At 46.7% G+C, this 15571-nt stretch overlaps 1 protein-coding gene across 1 annotated transcript in view; it reads left to right on the top strand.

The window, feature by feature from the left end:
• LOC126475097 (G1/S-specific cyclin-D2-like) overlaps nucleotides 1–15571 on the top strand; it is a 58824-nt gene that overhangs the window by 33723 nt on the left and 9530 nt on the right. Inside the window, exon 3 of the mRNA XM_050102675.1 lies at nucleotides 9781–9940. Coding sequence (XP_049958632.1) covers nucleotides 9781–9940 — 160 coding nt within the window. The remainder of the gene's footprint in view (nucleotides 1–9780; nucleotides 9941–15571) is intronic.

Raw genomic sequence — 15571 nt, 5'->3', positions numbered from 1 at the left:
TTCTTTCTGGTTATTTCCTAATTCTGTACTCCATACTATCGTTGACTTGTTTCGTTACCTGTTCTCATTCATTTCCTAGAGGTGTCCAACGAAGAGTAACAGTCGCTTTGCCATCACTGCTGACATTTTCTTTATATTTTGGTAGATCTCATTTTCCAATCATCTGTAGTTTGTATTGCATTTATTATTTCTCCAGCAACCCGTCTGTTACGTGTGTATATTATGTTCATATGTTATTATTATTATACAGGTGTAGGCCACTAGAGGACACACGAACGTCTACTTGAAGTGAGATTTTCTCAGGCGCTGCAGTTCATTCAGCTCCTAACGATCCATTTTCTTCCTTTCATTCGACCAAGTTGATCCTGTCTCGTATTTCTTGACTTCTTGGCTCACTTTGCACTTGTACTTCGTGCTTGAATGTTTGTCTTGGTGTATCTTACTGTGACATCAGTGTCCTCCAGGTCGTTCCTGACTTCGATGATCCACTTCATGTTTTTAATGCTTTCTATGTACCCCACGATCTGTTTAGTTTGTCGGTTGTCAGGCACTCTCTTGATATGCGCGTGACATTTCAATCGGCATTTCTTCATGTCATGCACTCCACCGCGTGTTCCAAAGAGAATGCTGGGGTTCTGGACAAGCCGTACTGAAAACGGGCCACGCGTTGACCTTGACATGAGCAAAAGAGCTGCTCACTGGCGTGCCGCCATTTTGACTCGCGTACCAGTACGACGCTGACGGTGCAACAGAAGGCACAGTGCCGGCCGATGTGGCCGGGCGGTTCTAGGCGCCACAGTATGGAACCGCGCGACCGCTACGGTCGCAGGTTCGAATCCTGCATCGGGCTGGATGTGTGTCATGTCCTTAGGTTAGTTAGGTTTAAGTAGTTCTAAGTTCTAGGGCACTGATGACCTCAGAAATTAAGTCCTATAGTGCTCAGAGCCATTTGAACAATTTTTGAGAAGGCACAGTGCGTCGTTTGGTATCCTGTGTTTTAATCAATAGTGTACAGCGATGCTTTCGGGGGACGTATCTAGGAGAAAATACACCACGAAAATATTCCGCAGGTTATAACGCCTTCTTCTCCGGCCTGGACCCTTTGGATGATTGTTGCAGGGTGTTCGCTCTTCGTCCGACCGAACATAAAACTCGATTCATATGAAAAGGCCACCTGTCGCCATTCAATGGACGTCCAGTTGGCGTACAAATTCCAGCTTTCGTTGCCGACGAGCAGCAGTCAACATGGGTGCACGAACAAGGGTCTGCTGCGGTGATCCATACGCAGCAATGTTCGCCGAGCGGTCGTCGAGGAGACAATGATAGTAGACCCTTGGTTCATCTGGGTAGTCAGTTGCACGTCTATTCGTCCTTACACATCTCCGCAGCCGTCGTTCACCTCCATCTATGGACCGTGGTACACCACAGTTGCCTCGGATTCGGTTTTGGATAGCGCCATTCTGTCGTACACGGTATACATTAACCACAGCAGCACACGAACAGTTTCCAGTCTGAGCCGTTCCGGAAATACTTCAATCTTTGGTCAATGCTCTTCGAACTTCAGGGAACTCGCTCCGTTTCCGCATCACGACTACCCCCCCCCCCCCCCCCCCCGACACGCTTTATATACCCTCCATTGCTAGTGCTGTCACCGGCCATCTTTGATGGTTATTGGACGTTGTCGTCGATTATAGGCGGTGGTCGCATTAATGTGACTGTACCGTATATATTGCTGATAACTGTACAGATTGTAATGTTGATTGACTAAAGATGTTTCATAAGGTATAAGATAGGTCCCGAAAGCCCTAATCTTGTCAGATGTACAGATTAATAACTCAGATGTGTGAGTGGGGGGGGGGGGGGGTAAGCATACGTCGCCTAGGAACTAGGAATTGTGGAATCCAGTCGGCCGCACCGTTGGGGTGCCCGCCGGGCAAGCCGAGGTAGGGTGGAGCTGAGGTGTTGCAGGTGGGTCGCGCCGCTTGCCACCCACCCTGTGGCCGCTATCAGCTGCGGCTGGCGGCGGGGAGAGCCCGGTCAGGAATGGACCGACAAAGTTAAGCGCCCCTCCCCGCCCCCAGCAGGCGGCGGCCGCCTGAGAAACTGTAGATTACAGAGCGCCGAGCGTCCGACACGCCGGTCGCATTCCGAAACGTGCCCCCCCCCCCCCTCTCCACCCCCCACTCACCTTGCCGCTCCCTCCTACCACGAACCTGTCCCGACGGCATTCCCCGGGCGCCCCGGGCCCGGGTTCGGCGCCCGCGACCTCCGCGGCTGCCACCTGGGAAAGTATTCGGCTGCCACCGCCGCCCCGTGTGTACCTGCAACGTCGACGGAGCCCGCTCGGCCAAATTTCTGCGGACCCTCCGAAGCGGATTGATTCGGCTGTTCCGTCACACGGGTAGCCGCAATAGGAGCAATCCGCATGTTAGCACAGAATTGTTCTGGTGCTCAGACTGCGTCACGCTCGAGTAGAAAGTCCTAATTGCGAAGGTGCCCTTGTCCGCCTGCGTGGCTAAGTGACAGCGGCACCGTGGCTCAGCGAGTTTGGTCAGGGGACTGGTCACTCTTTGTAAGTTTTCATCGATGGAATCTGAGAGATGTCACGCGACATCTGCACAGAGATGCTGACGAAAAACGACGAATTCCAATGTCTGCAAGGCCGGAAATGCACAGGAGAGCGGTGTCCTGTCCCCCCGAACAGCACCCAAGTGACGCCATTGACTGAGGATGACACGATGGTCGGTCGGTCCCGATTGGCCCGTCTGTTGCCAGAACGGCGGAGATAGATTTTTTGCGTTTGGAAGGTGTCGCTAGGATCAGAGTTATACGAGCGCAAGGCGACGACCGTAAGGTGGAAGACTCGAATGTTCTTCCCGAACCGACCACTTGAAGGAGTGTCGTATCAATTCTGTGTATAAAATACTATGGAATATACTTCACTTCGGGAAATTCATCTGTTCTGATGGCTTGGCGGGTCAATGGTAAAATGCCGAACGACGCATCAAAAGGTCTTAAGTTCTATCGTGGGTCAGTCATTTGGTTTGTATCTACCACTCGCCACTACTTTCCCATCTGGAGTTAGCAATAAAAAAGCGTTTTTGCACATGGAACACATGCAGTCAGTTGTGTGAGAGAAAAGTCTTGCAGGAGTTTTTATACTGAATCGAAGCTTAACGTGTTTTTGAAAAGAATTTGTTTTGTGACCTGTTTGAGGCAGTTCAAGGGAAGAAAGGAAATAAGGAAGATTAGGGATGAAAAATCCTATGTATAAGAAGATAGATATGCACTCTCATCTCGAATGGGACAAGGATGAAGAAAGAAACAAATCGTCTCCTTATCAAAGGACTCACCCCTGCGTACGCTATAGATTTAGAATAACCACCGTCCGCAGCTCGTGGTCGTGCGGTAGCGTTCTCGCTTCCCACGTCCGGGTTCCCGGGTTCGATTCCCGACGGGGTCAGGGATTTTCTCTGCCTCGTGATGACTGGGTGTTGTGTGATGTCCTTAGGTTATTTAGGTTTAAGTAGTTCTAAGTTCTAGGCGACTGATGACCATAGATGTTAAGTCCCATAGTGCTCAGAGCCTAGAATAACCACGGAAAACCAAATTGCGCTTGACCGGACCGAGGTTCGAAAGCGAGTCGACTGTTTCAATGAAGCGTGGCGTCTGTAGAAAATTAAAAGAAAGGTTGTCAATTTCTGTTGCACATCTTATAAATGAAATTTACAAGGCATCTTAAGGATGTGGCTCTGAGCACATTGGGACTTAACTTCTGAGGTCATCAGTCCCCTAGAACTTAGAACTACTTAAACCTAACTAACCTAAGGACATCACACACATCCAAGCCCGAGGCAGGATTCGAACCTGCGACCGTAGCGGTTGCGCGATTCCAGACTGTAGCGCCTAGAACCGTTTAAGGATGTCAGATAAGAGTAAGGTTTTAGTAGTTCTGGCCCTGTTTTGTCTGATTCTCTTCCTTGGATTATCGTCTTGACTTAATCTATGTAATTGAGCTTAAATGTTTCTCAAAGGAAAAATTACATTAGACGCACGCCACTGAGCGCATGTGTAAAATGTCAGAATGTTAACTATGAACTACTGAAAATAAACCTGCATCCAGAAATGCGATTCTGAGTCTTAAGCAGCTACTGTGGCTGTGGAGATAATTCAATCCTGGAAGACGAACACTAGCAGTAAAATAATTTTGGGACGTTGCAGAAGGCATCATCTCATTAGGTCAGTATAATCTGCGCCAAAGACAGGCCACGTTCCAGGCGATAAAACATACTCACTAGATCCCGAAAGCCAGATAGGACGTGAACAGATTGTGCTATTTGCCTTGTACTTTTTCGCGCGAGGGCCGTAAGCGAGAGATAAGATATGTTTCTTTTTTTTTTTAGCTCGACATTAGGTTGGACTAAATATTGACAGCTCAACAAAAGCTAGATACTGCTTTTTCGGCTGTTCTAAAATATTTGTTAGTCGGATACTCTTTCACTGCGCAAAGGTCATAAAACATCAAAGCTCAGCGCCTGACCAGGCTGCTTGCCTGCATAATACATTCGAGAAGACTCGTCCACAGCATTTTACTTTCACTGGGGGTGGGGTGAGGACTGATTAACAGCGACGACAGAGGCAATGTGGAGGCGCCCACTTGCCGGATATTAGTCGAGCGGGCGCAGCGTATTTACAAGGGCACTTTGCTGTGATTACCGGAGGACCCGTAAAAAAAAAAAAAAAGTCCCGGGCGTCAGCGGTGGCTATGCGGAGCAGGCATTCCGCGGCAGTTATTGACCTCGTGTCCTTGGGTGTATTCAATCAGCTGAGCGGCAGGTAGGCAAGCGAGCGGCCGTCCGCGTGGGTGGCCGCGCGAGACATCTAGCGGCCGGCGGCCGCTCTCACGCCTAGCAGTTCCGCGCATGCGCTGTCGCCACTCGCGCACACACGGGTTTTCCTATTGCATCGACGCTCTGCCAGACTACCTTTTTCCTTTCTATCGCCGCTTTCACCTTGACTATACCCAAATGACTTTAAAAAATCACTTGCTTGTCCAGTCACTGCGTAGGCTACACGATGATGACACGATCTATCTTTATCTTTTTCGTATTAGCTAAAGCTATGTTATTTTTCTGTGCTTTGCCTTACAAAACGTATTTGTCATTTGGTACATTACCAGTTGAGGGAATCCGAAGGCAAAAAACTGACGAAAAAATTTCAGAGTTATTTATGCACCAACAGAACTTTACTCAGTTAAAGCTGTGTGCGTGTGCACTGCTTATCGTCGTCGTCATCATCATCGTCGTCATCACCATCAACTTCTTCTTCTTCTGCACTTCAGGCGTTAGGCATTCTGCCTGTTGTCATACTCATCTTTCATTCGATCTTCCTTGACATCTCCCTTTAAGTTGGTATCTTACGATTTCGGGAGGTAATTTTTGGCTATTCATCCTGTTCATGTATTCATTTCATTTCCTAATGCTCGTGCACATACGAGCTCCTTATGCTCCATCAAAGAATAACACAGTCCGTAGCCAAAACATACCCCTACCATCTAGTCCAAGAATCGAACATCTTAGGTACGTATAGGATCACACGACAACCGCCCCGATTAACGACGATATACTATATATACGTGGTCTGTAAGAAGACTTTCGGCGGTGTGCCGGATCGCAATAGCTGAATGCTATGCAGATGCAGGATCTGGATCCCGCAAGGCTGTCCCGACGGTGTGGCTGACGAAACGCGAGCGCGTCACACTGGCCGTGTTCGCGCGCGGCAGATGCCGCCCGTCAGCTGTTACTCGGCGCCGGCGCCGGCCGTGACGTCAGGGAACAATTGCACGTAGGGTGAACGTCCTGGCGGCGTCAATGGGGCGTCGTCGTTGCCGCCGCCGCTGGCCGCTGTTTGCCGCTACCCACCGCCGAGTTATCTGCCTCCCACGCAAGGTTATCTTCGCCGCCTCCGTGGAATTTCGCCAGCCACGGCAGATGCAAGAGTGCGCCTGCCCTCCGTTCTCGGTTCGAACTTCGCGGTAGGGATGGGAAAAACTGACCGGTTGAAGCAGATACCGGTATTTTAGTTCCGAATAACCGGTATATTTCAGTTTTTGTTTGGCCTCTTAAAATATGTGCTTTTTATTTTTTGCTAACAACCGAGTAACAAAACCGAAATATCAATTAGCCACGACAGCAATGCTAAAGTTTTGGTTTTTAATAAATATTATTTAAAAAAAAACGGTTAATTTTTATTCGTATAATTTCCATTGATTTGTAATATTGTGTTACTATAGAAATTGGGGAACGTGATCAGTGCTGTTTTAATAACGATGCTGACAGAAACGAGCAACAAACAGATGGTACAGCATTGCTGAGACAATGTACCTACTGCCGCGTGGCGTTGGGTGTGCGCGTACTTGCAGTGTACGAGACTTACCCCATATGATAGTTTAACGGCGTCATCGTCGGACATCAGCTGTATTACAAAATGACACCATCCCTAGTCTGGAAGTATTTTACAAAGTGCAGCATCACTGAAGTAAATTGTTCCATTTCCTTTAAAAGATTAAGAACGAGAGGAGTCTCAACAAACTTTCGACTAAGGAGGAAACTTATAATTCAACAAGTCATTCATAATTTACAATAAAAACTGAAATTAGTTGATCTGTTGCCTGTGTTTACGTAATATGCCTGCTTGTACCCCTTCAAAACGGAAATGTTAACACGAACAATATAGCACTGTAACCTCAGTTTTCACCCTTTAGCACTCATTATTCCTAATACCCAAATAGTGGTACGATCCTAGATTGCAGATTTTTTTAAAATTAGTATCAGTGGGAGATAGCGAACGGTCGACGGACTAAGTTTCCTTTTTATTTTTCCATTTAACTTAGTATTTTAATTCTATGTGTCTTGAAACTGAAGGAGTCAAAATTTTTCAATATTTATCGATTTCTACGTTTATTCAAGGAAATAATAGGAATAAAAAATCGATAATCGGTTACTTCAGAAACTGACTGTTTCGAAGGGTTTTTAACACCCAGGCTAAGCTAGCGCTGAAAAAAGCGATATAATGAAAAGCCGGTCCTTTGAGCGATAACGCCATCTGTACGTCGCGGCAGCAGGCCGGGAAAGTGAGATACTATGACGTCATTTTCGTTGACCGTACTCAAGCTCTACTCCTGGCAAGGGATTGCATCTTCACGTATGCGGCATTCATACCGTTGGAAATCGTGATTTTTGATGATCACAAGGATAAACCGTCCTCGACATCCAAAACCACCAGATATCAATATTATCGAGTCATTTCGGTCGGCGTGAAAGAAAGGTAATAGAACGCCCATTACATCATTCATCTAGCGATTTGCGATATAGGCCTAGTCCTAGCAAAATTGAGACAGTGACAGTGAGCCTGAAAAGCATTTATGCCTTTATTCCAATTACGCAGCATACAACGGTCCTATACAACAGATAATAATAATAGTAATAGTAATTTCGTGCGGCTCGATGGCTGGGTGTAAATTTTTCAGTTGAACGCAACTTCTGCCACTTTGGTGTCCCAAATCTACTCCAGTTATCTAAGCAGATAAGGGCATGCAACTGTACGTGTAACCCGAACCACATATCGTTCCTGCCCACTCCTTACATCTTGAGGAAGTGAATGCTACATTAACCATAGCAATACCGACTCATTTTCCATAAAGCCCATTACCAAGGATGGGGGGGGGGGGGGGGGGGACTTTACGCTCACCCTAAAATTCGTTAACTGTTGTCGACTTACAACATACTTTTTAAAAGAGGTACTTATGTGTAAGTAGGGTTCAGAACCCGATAATATAATTTAGAAGACCATTAGCAATATCTACGCATTTTCAGTAACTTGTACTACTAAGCTGGGAGTGCTTTATGGTCACCACAATAAAAATTTAAAAATGAAAATTGGGTAATTCTTGCCTTCTACTTACAGCACAGTTTTTAAAGAGACACTGATGTGCAAGTAAGGTCCTGAATCTGAAAATACTGAATATCGATTTATTATGGAAAGTGACATCAGTATTGAGACTTAAATTTTTTGGGTTAAGTTTAACTGAAATAAAGCATTTATAGATTCTGATATAAGTGTTCAGTAAAAACAACACACATTTTTTCAAAATTTTAAAATATTAAATAACTGACTAAATTACAATGTTTTCAAAAGGTGGACATAAACTACCCCCCCTCCCCCCATGTTATTGTGAAGATTAAAAGGCAGACTGAAAATTACCGTGGTCGGACCGAGATTCGACACCGCAATCTTTCGGTTTCCATGCGTGCACTTTTGCAGCAGTTATTGGAATTATTTTCTTGTCAGTTTGTAGGTACATTTCTGCACTTGTGGTAATCCTCGCGTGACAGTGCTGCATAAGTCAAAACAACGTGTCGCAGTCCGCTGGAAAGAGATGGACTGCGCCATGTTGCTTTGGATCAGAATGTCAAAGTTATTGACAGATAGTTGTTTACAGGAGAGATACCATAGTAAAGACCAAGCAGGAGATTCAGCTTGCGGCCGATAGCGTAAGAGTCGTGATTTGTTTGCATTGATATTGTGACATATTTATTTTACGCGACGGAAGTCCTAGACCAACTGTGAATGTGCACAGAAAATACGTACGTGATAGGTCTAGTATGGCCTCCTAAGCAGCCCAAAAATGCACGCTAAAGAGCAGCAAGTGTATGTATATACGAGGGTCGTTCCGTAAGTGCCGTCATTGTTTTTCGCCACGGAAACTTTCTTGCCAAAAAGAAATACACCAAGACATTATGAACGACACACTTTGCGCTATTTTTCTACGTAGTTGACACGGACATTGAGGCGTTTGTCGTAGCGTCCAATCAGTTTGAAGAAACCACTCTGGTAAAACCCAGTGCCCTGCGACGCAAGAAACTGTCGCACAACCTGCTGCAATGTTTTTTTCATTCGTGGATTGGAGGGATGCGCACTTCGACCTTCAGCCCCCATACTCTGCCTTCCTTCTCTGAACATGCAACACCAGCAACCAACCATTTGACGAAACATGATCTCTTCACCATACACGGCCTGTAGGTTTTACTGGACGACGGACTATCTAGTCATGTCCATTCACATCGGATAGCAGCACGAACTTCCATTGGCGACCACCTTGTCAGTGCACGTGGACCTGCCATCGTGATGTGTACCCGAGTAACCTCGGGCACGTCAGTCTGCTGCTACATTCTCTTCTTCGGAGCTCTGCGCAGCCATCAATCGTCCTCTGCTGAGGCACCGACCGTTCGTGAACCAGCAAAGGGTGTGGATTCGTATGACGTTTGTTTGTGTCACCTGTGTACCGTCTTCTCTCTCAAAAACGACGACGAAACCTTCGCAGTGTCCCCAGAACAGAAACGCCAACCGCAGTAGCCATATTGTGCGAGCAGACAAACGTGAATCGGCAAGGTCGCCCCCTTTCCATGGTCGACTGTCAATCACTTTTTTTGAGTATAGAGGCGTTATGTCGCTTTGGTACAGTGACCCAGGGGTTTCACTGCGCACCAGGACTGCAGACGCGAACGTACAAACAAACCAATGATCGCATAACTTTATTTTCTCGAACTAATACTTCACGATTACTCTTCGCATCAACGAACTGGGACTGGTGCATTGCAGAGACTGCTGTAAAGTTCAGCTGACAGCGGTCAGGCTTTTTGTTTTCTGCCTAGACCATATACCATTTGGCCGGAGCTGAGAGCGCGCGGTGTACAGGTGCGTGTGGTTGTGTGTGCGCAGGACTTCGAGTGGCTGGTGCTGACGAAGCTGAAGTGGGAGCTGTCTGCGGTGACGGCGCACGACTTCCTGCCGCACCTGCTCGAGAGGCTGCCGCTCGTCGCCTGCGACCTGCACGCCGTGCGCCGACACGCCCACACCTACATCGCGCTTTGCGCTCGCGGTGAGTACGCCACGCCTCCCTCTGCTCATGCCCACAGTAGTAAGGTTAGCGCCATCCGCTGGTAATTTTCATGCGCGACTGGTGTCGGTGTTGCGGTACACCTTTTCAGGCCCTTCTGTGACTGGATGATCACGCTGATACCGAGGACGTACTGTAGACGTTAGCTAAACTGAAGCTACTTATCGCCTGGTTGTGTACAGTGGCATCGACTCCCGTGTATTGTCACGCTCATATAGGCGATAAGGAGGCTTAGCGGATGCCGATGATGTTTTGAGCCATCTACGCAAAATATATATGATCTTCCAGAGGCATAGAGAGGCCTGAAGATGGTGTACTACAACACCGAAAAATCCATGGTGTCATATTTACTACGTGTAACATCCACGAATATTCACCAGAAGGTACGGAGACTAGGAATCACCAGACAGGCTGAAACGAGGTTCTATAATATCCCCATAAAACTCAGAAACTTCATGTAGCATCTTAATTTCCACCGTCATCTTCAAAGTAGTCTCCTCGCGCTTATAGACAACGCTTACAGCGATTTTCCCATTGTTTCCCATTACTGGAAGTCTGTCGGCTGAATATTCAAAATAATTTGTGATTCCGCCCTTTCGACTGCAGTTTCAGTTTCTGGAACAGGAAGAAATCGCAGGTAAACAGATCAGATGAGTAGGGTGGGCGGGCGAACAGTTGTCGACCCCAGAAAGGGTTACCAACGAGGCATTTTCGCACTCCTTACCTCAGTAAGTACGGTGATAATAGCAGCAGTTCTAGCCAGTTTTCACGAGGTTTCTCCTGAGAGCAAGGGGAATACCAGATTGTTCCATATAATCCCCTCTGTTAAGTTCCTAAGTAGAAACATGAATCCACCCAAATTAGTCAAGCACTTCCCACATAAATAGAGTCAAATTCAGAACAAAATATAAACGAACATAGGCTGCAAAGAGTCAGCGAGCTCGCAACCAGCCCACCCATTCCCCTAGTGATGTAAAAGTTCTTTATTGCCTGGCAGAGAGAACCCTCCCCAGTCCTCCCATCGAGGCAGTACCTGGAATTGAAACCGAGTGCTCCACCCGGTAGTCTGACCCGCTAACCTCACAGCTACAGAGGTGGACACATTAAGAGATCACTACTTGTCGTATTATCTTATCCACTTCTCCCCAAATAACTAATGTTTGAAAATGCCCTGACGGTGACCATTTGGCCCAACAACACTCTAATGCTGTCACACATTCGGAAAAATTTAATCCCCAATAGTTATCCTGAAAGGGTCGATTTCACTATGTGTATTCAAAGAAAGGGAAGGACAGAAAACGCTGTCAGGTCTGCCCTACCCGTGGTCGAAATCGCAGCAAGGGCGACGACGTGGCCAGAGCCCCGACCGCCACCATCATCGAGAACGCTGAATGGGACCCAGTGTGTCCCGTCGTGGGGAGAGACGGGCCGACAGCAGGACGAAGCGTTGGCGCAGCTGGCTTATGAATGAGGTGGCCGTGCCGGGATATTTATAGCCAGCGAGCAGCTATAGAGGGGACGGACGGAAGTCTGGATTTGATAGCCGGTATCGGCCGCGATAAGCGCTGCCGGCGCGGGGTGCGGGCGTGGCCGGACCTAGGTCGAGCTCACTCCACATGGGGCCCTGGCGCAGGCCGCTGGGATCGCGGCGTGTCGGGGTCTCCGGGATAGACAAAAGTGGGGCAGGGTGCAGGGTGGCGCAGAGGTTGTAGCATTCGGAAGGGAACATGCTCAGATGCCCACCTGTCCGTCCAGATTCACATTTTCCGCGATTTATCCAAATACGAGGATCGTACAGAAAGTAGTGCACCAGACAACAACAATGATACGACTGCGAAATTTCAGGTATACATTATTTGATCTTTCCGGAACGCGCGCAAATTTTCCATTTTCTCCGACAGATAGCGTAGCTGCAGCAGTCTTTCAAAATGGCGTCTGTAAGTGATGTACGTTACAAGCAGCTTGTCGTCATTGAATTACTCATTGCGGAAAAAGAAACTGTTGGGAACATTCACTACGTGTGCACTTTATGGAGCATCTTCAGTTGACAGAAATGCGGTTAGCCGCTAGGAAAAGAGGGTGAGGCCATTACGAGAAGGCGGTTCGACAGACCTCCAAGACCGAGCGAGATGGCGCAGTGGTTAGACACTGGACTCGCATTCGGGAGGACGACGGTTCAATCCTGCGTCCGGCCATCCTGATTTAGGTTTTCCGTGATTTCCCTAAATCGCTCCAGGCAAATGCCGGGATGGTTCCATTGAAAGGGCACGGCCGGCTTCCTTCCCCGTCCTTTCCTAATCCGATGAGACCGATGACCTCGCTATCTTGGTCTCCTTCCCCAAACAACCCAACCCCCAACCCAGAGCTCCAAGATTTCCGCATTGTGGAGGCCATCCACGGCTGTCACACCTGATAGGATGCAGCTTGCTCGTGTGCTCATTCGTGATACTAAGAGGCAGCATCTTTAATTCCGAAGCATATGTGAACACATTAACCAAACTCAAGAAGAGCTTCCAGCGACTTCGGCGCCATAACGACCCAGGCCTGCCTCACACGTTTGAGGATTTCGGAACACATCATCCTACAACCCTGATCTAGCTCTCTCGTATTTCCTCTTGTTTGGGTCATTAAAGGAGGTCATTCGTGGAAAACATTCTGAGAATAACAAAGAGGTAATTCGCACGGTGAGGAAATGGCTTTGTGACCAGAACAAGGAGTGATACTAATATCGATAGGGCATACACGCTCGTGGTCTAGTGGCTAGCATTGCTGCCTCCGGATCACGGAGTCCCGGGTTCGATTCCCGGTCGGGTGGGGCATTTTCTCTGCCCGAGGACTGGGTGTTTGTGTTGTCCTCATCATTTCATCACCATTCATGACGTGGCTAAATTGGATTGTGTAAAAATTGGGACTTTGTATGGGCGCTGATGACTGCGCCGAAGTTGAGCGCCCCACAAACCAAACATCATAAAAAAAAATGGCTCTGAGCACTATGGGACTCAACTGCTGAGGTCATTAGTCCCCTAGAACTTAGAACTAGTTAAACCTAACTAACCTAAGGACATCACAAACATCCATGCCCGAGGCAGGATTCGAACCTGCGACCGTAGCGGTCCTGCGGTTCCAGACTGCAGCGCCTTTAACCGCACGGCCACTTCGGCCGGCCAAACATCATCATCTCACGCCCTGTGTCTCGCTTGAGGAACGTGGAAAAATTAGATGTGTAGCAGAAACATAATTCTTTGTTGTGTGTACTTTTCATTGTGTTCAGTAAATAATTGCTGAAGAAAAATGTGGTGCATCACTTTCTGGGCGCCCCGCGTAGCTTTAGGCAATCCAGTTCAACGGGAATTACTGGCCATTTCTCAAATTCTGCTTTACTCAATTTGTGGCGAATGTGAATGTGTATACACAGCCAAAGAAAATACTTGGACACAAAGATCGCGAATTAAGGGCGCAGAAAAACGAAAGCGCCATACAACAATCTGTCCTTCCTGCCGTGTCACTCCTTACTTAATCGGGATTAACCGAAATTTTGTAGAAACAAGACCTAAACTCACAATCCAAGCAAGTTTCAAAGACGGTTGTACGTTTAGAAGAGAAAATGCGGCAACTAGAACTGCATTTCCACTAGCACCTCATTTTCAGAATCGATACTAGAGTGTCTACATGACCAGGCAGAAGCGGTATTGGGAATACGATTGACGAAACCCGGTTTTGGGAGCTCCATGTAAGCGCAGTGACAGTTATAATAACCATCAACATTTACAAAAAACTGTTTTTTTTTTAACATTGAAATTAACGTATTACTTTGAAATAACGAAACAATACTTCTTCGCTATTGGCAAAAAACGGAAATGATTTTTAATTTGTAAACACAGAAATAATGAAATTTTTCTAGAGATATATTGAGAACGAAATTAATTCCGTCCTACCTTTTTTCGTAGGAGACATGATGCTGCGTTAAACACAGTAGTAAATCCATCTCACCATCCGATACACACGTCTTGCATACAATCCACAAACAAATATTAATCCCGCACTCCAGGAACACATGTAGCTTGGTGGCTGATGCGAGTATCAGCATTAACGAAATTTCTGACTTCGGCCCGACCGTCACTTGTTTCAGATCGCTACCAACCTTAACCCAGCATGCAACGCAGTGTAAATGGCATTGCTGACGTCATTCTATTTTGTCTTCGAAGTTCGATGTGCTGGGTTTTGTTTCGCGTGTCTTTAACTCCACGTTGGCAGCGAGAGACAGTTGTCGATGTCGCTCGAATAATTCGATTTGTATCGATTCAGCTAGTGCCCATCGGATATATAGATATATACACAGCAATAACAGACGAAAAACAATGGGCACAAGTAAATGTACCGACAAACAGTATTTCAAAAACAACACATGAAGAGTACATGCGGACACGACATAACAGACATGCCTATGTGCAAAGTAACAACAATCTCCAGAGGGTGGACAGCGATACCCACAGTGACAGCGAAAACAGTGACAATGAGGAGGAACATGAAGAAGAAACCGAGATGTGGCAGTAAATAAGCATAAGGTGCTGGCGATCTAGTCAAGAAATCACCAAATGCTGTGCACGGACGGGCACCTGAAGTTAACACATAGGATTGGTAATAAATAGGTTAACCAATACTATTTCTCTACAAATAACCGTTTGTGTGTGTGTGTGTGTGTGTGTGTGTGTGTGTGTGTGTGTGTGTGTGACTGGCGGTCAACGACTGGAAGAAACCATTCCGAGGTATTCACCGTCAGTCACATTCAGTGAAGGTACTAACAAATCTCTCCTCTATCCTTTCATCTTTTTATGTTCAAAAATGTTCAAATGTGTGTGAAATCTTATGGGACTTAACTGCTAAGGTTATCAGTCCCTAAGCTTACACACTACTTAACCTAAATTATCCTAAGGATAAACACACACACACCCATGCCCGAGGGAGGACTCGAACCTCCGCCGGGACCAGCCGCACAGTCCATGACTGCAGCGCCCCAGACCGCTCGGCTAATCCCGACGGGCATCTTTTCATATTCTTCTTAAAAAAATATATTTATATTTCAACCTTAAATTATTGTTATTTTGAAAAGTGTCGTTCTTTGTAAATGTTATAGATAAAAGAAAAGAAAACTGTAAAAAGGTGAAACACGAAAATTGTAAGATGTACGGCCTGTTTTAAAACATCAGGTAACAGGTCTATAATTTGCCAATAAATACGCTACTGCCCATCAGCCACTGCGATGAGTAAAGGGGATAGCCACAGTCCGTAGAGAGATCGGTGATTGTTTCCAGCAGTTATACGGAGGAGCTTTTAGAAATTACTTACACGCAAGAGTTTTTGTGTTGACCGTTTTAAGTAAAATATATTGCGACCTATAGAGGAAAAACATCCTTAAGTGAGGGGTATGAAATGCAAATCATTGGAACATTCACTCTATTCATAAGAGTTGACTCTTCACGCATCTTCGATCCAAATTATATTTGTTGGTGGAAAATATTCGGAATCCAGTAGGAGAGTTATGGTAGTCGCATTACAGAAATTTGGCAGACCTTCCAGGAGTGGACTTCGAGAGCGAGGTGGTGCAGCGCTAAA

Source organism: Schistocerca serialis, chromosome 4 (genome assembly GCF_023864345.2).
Source record: "Schistocerca serialis cubense isolate TAMUIC-IGC-003099 chromosome 4, iqSchSeri2.2, whole genome shotgun sequence".
NCBI classification, from domain to species: domain Eukaryota; kingdom Metazoa; phylum Arthropoda; class Insecta; order Orthoptera; family Acrididae; genus Schistocerca; species Schistocerca serialis.
This window is presented reverse-complemented; position numbering and strand designations above follow the sequence as displayed.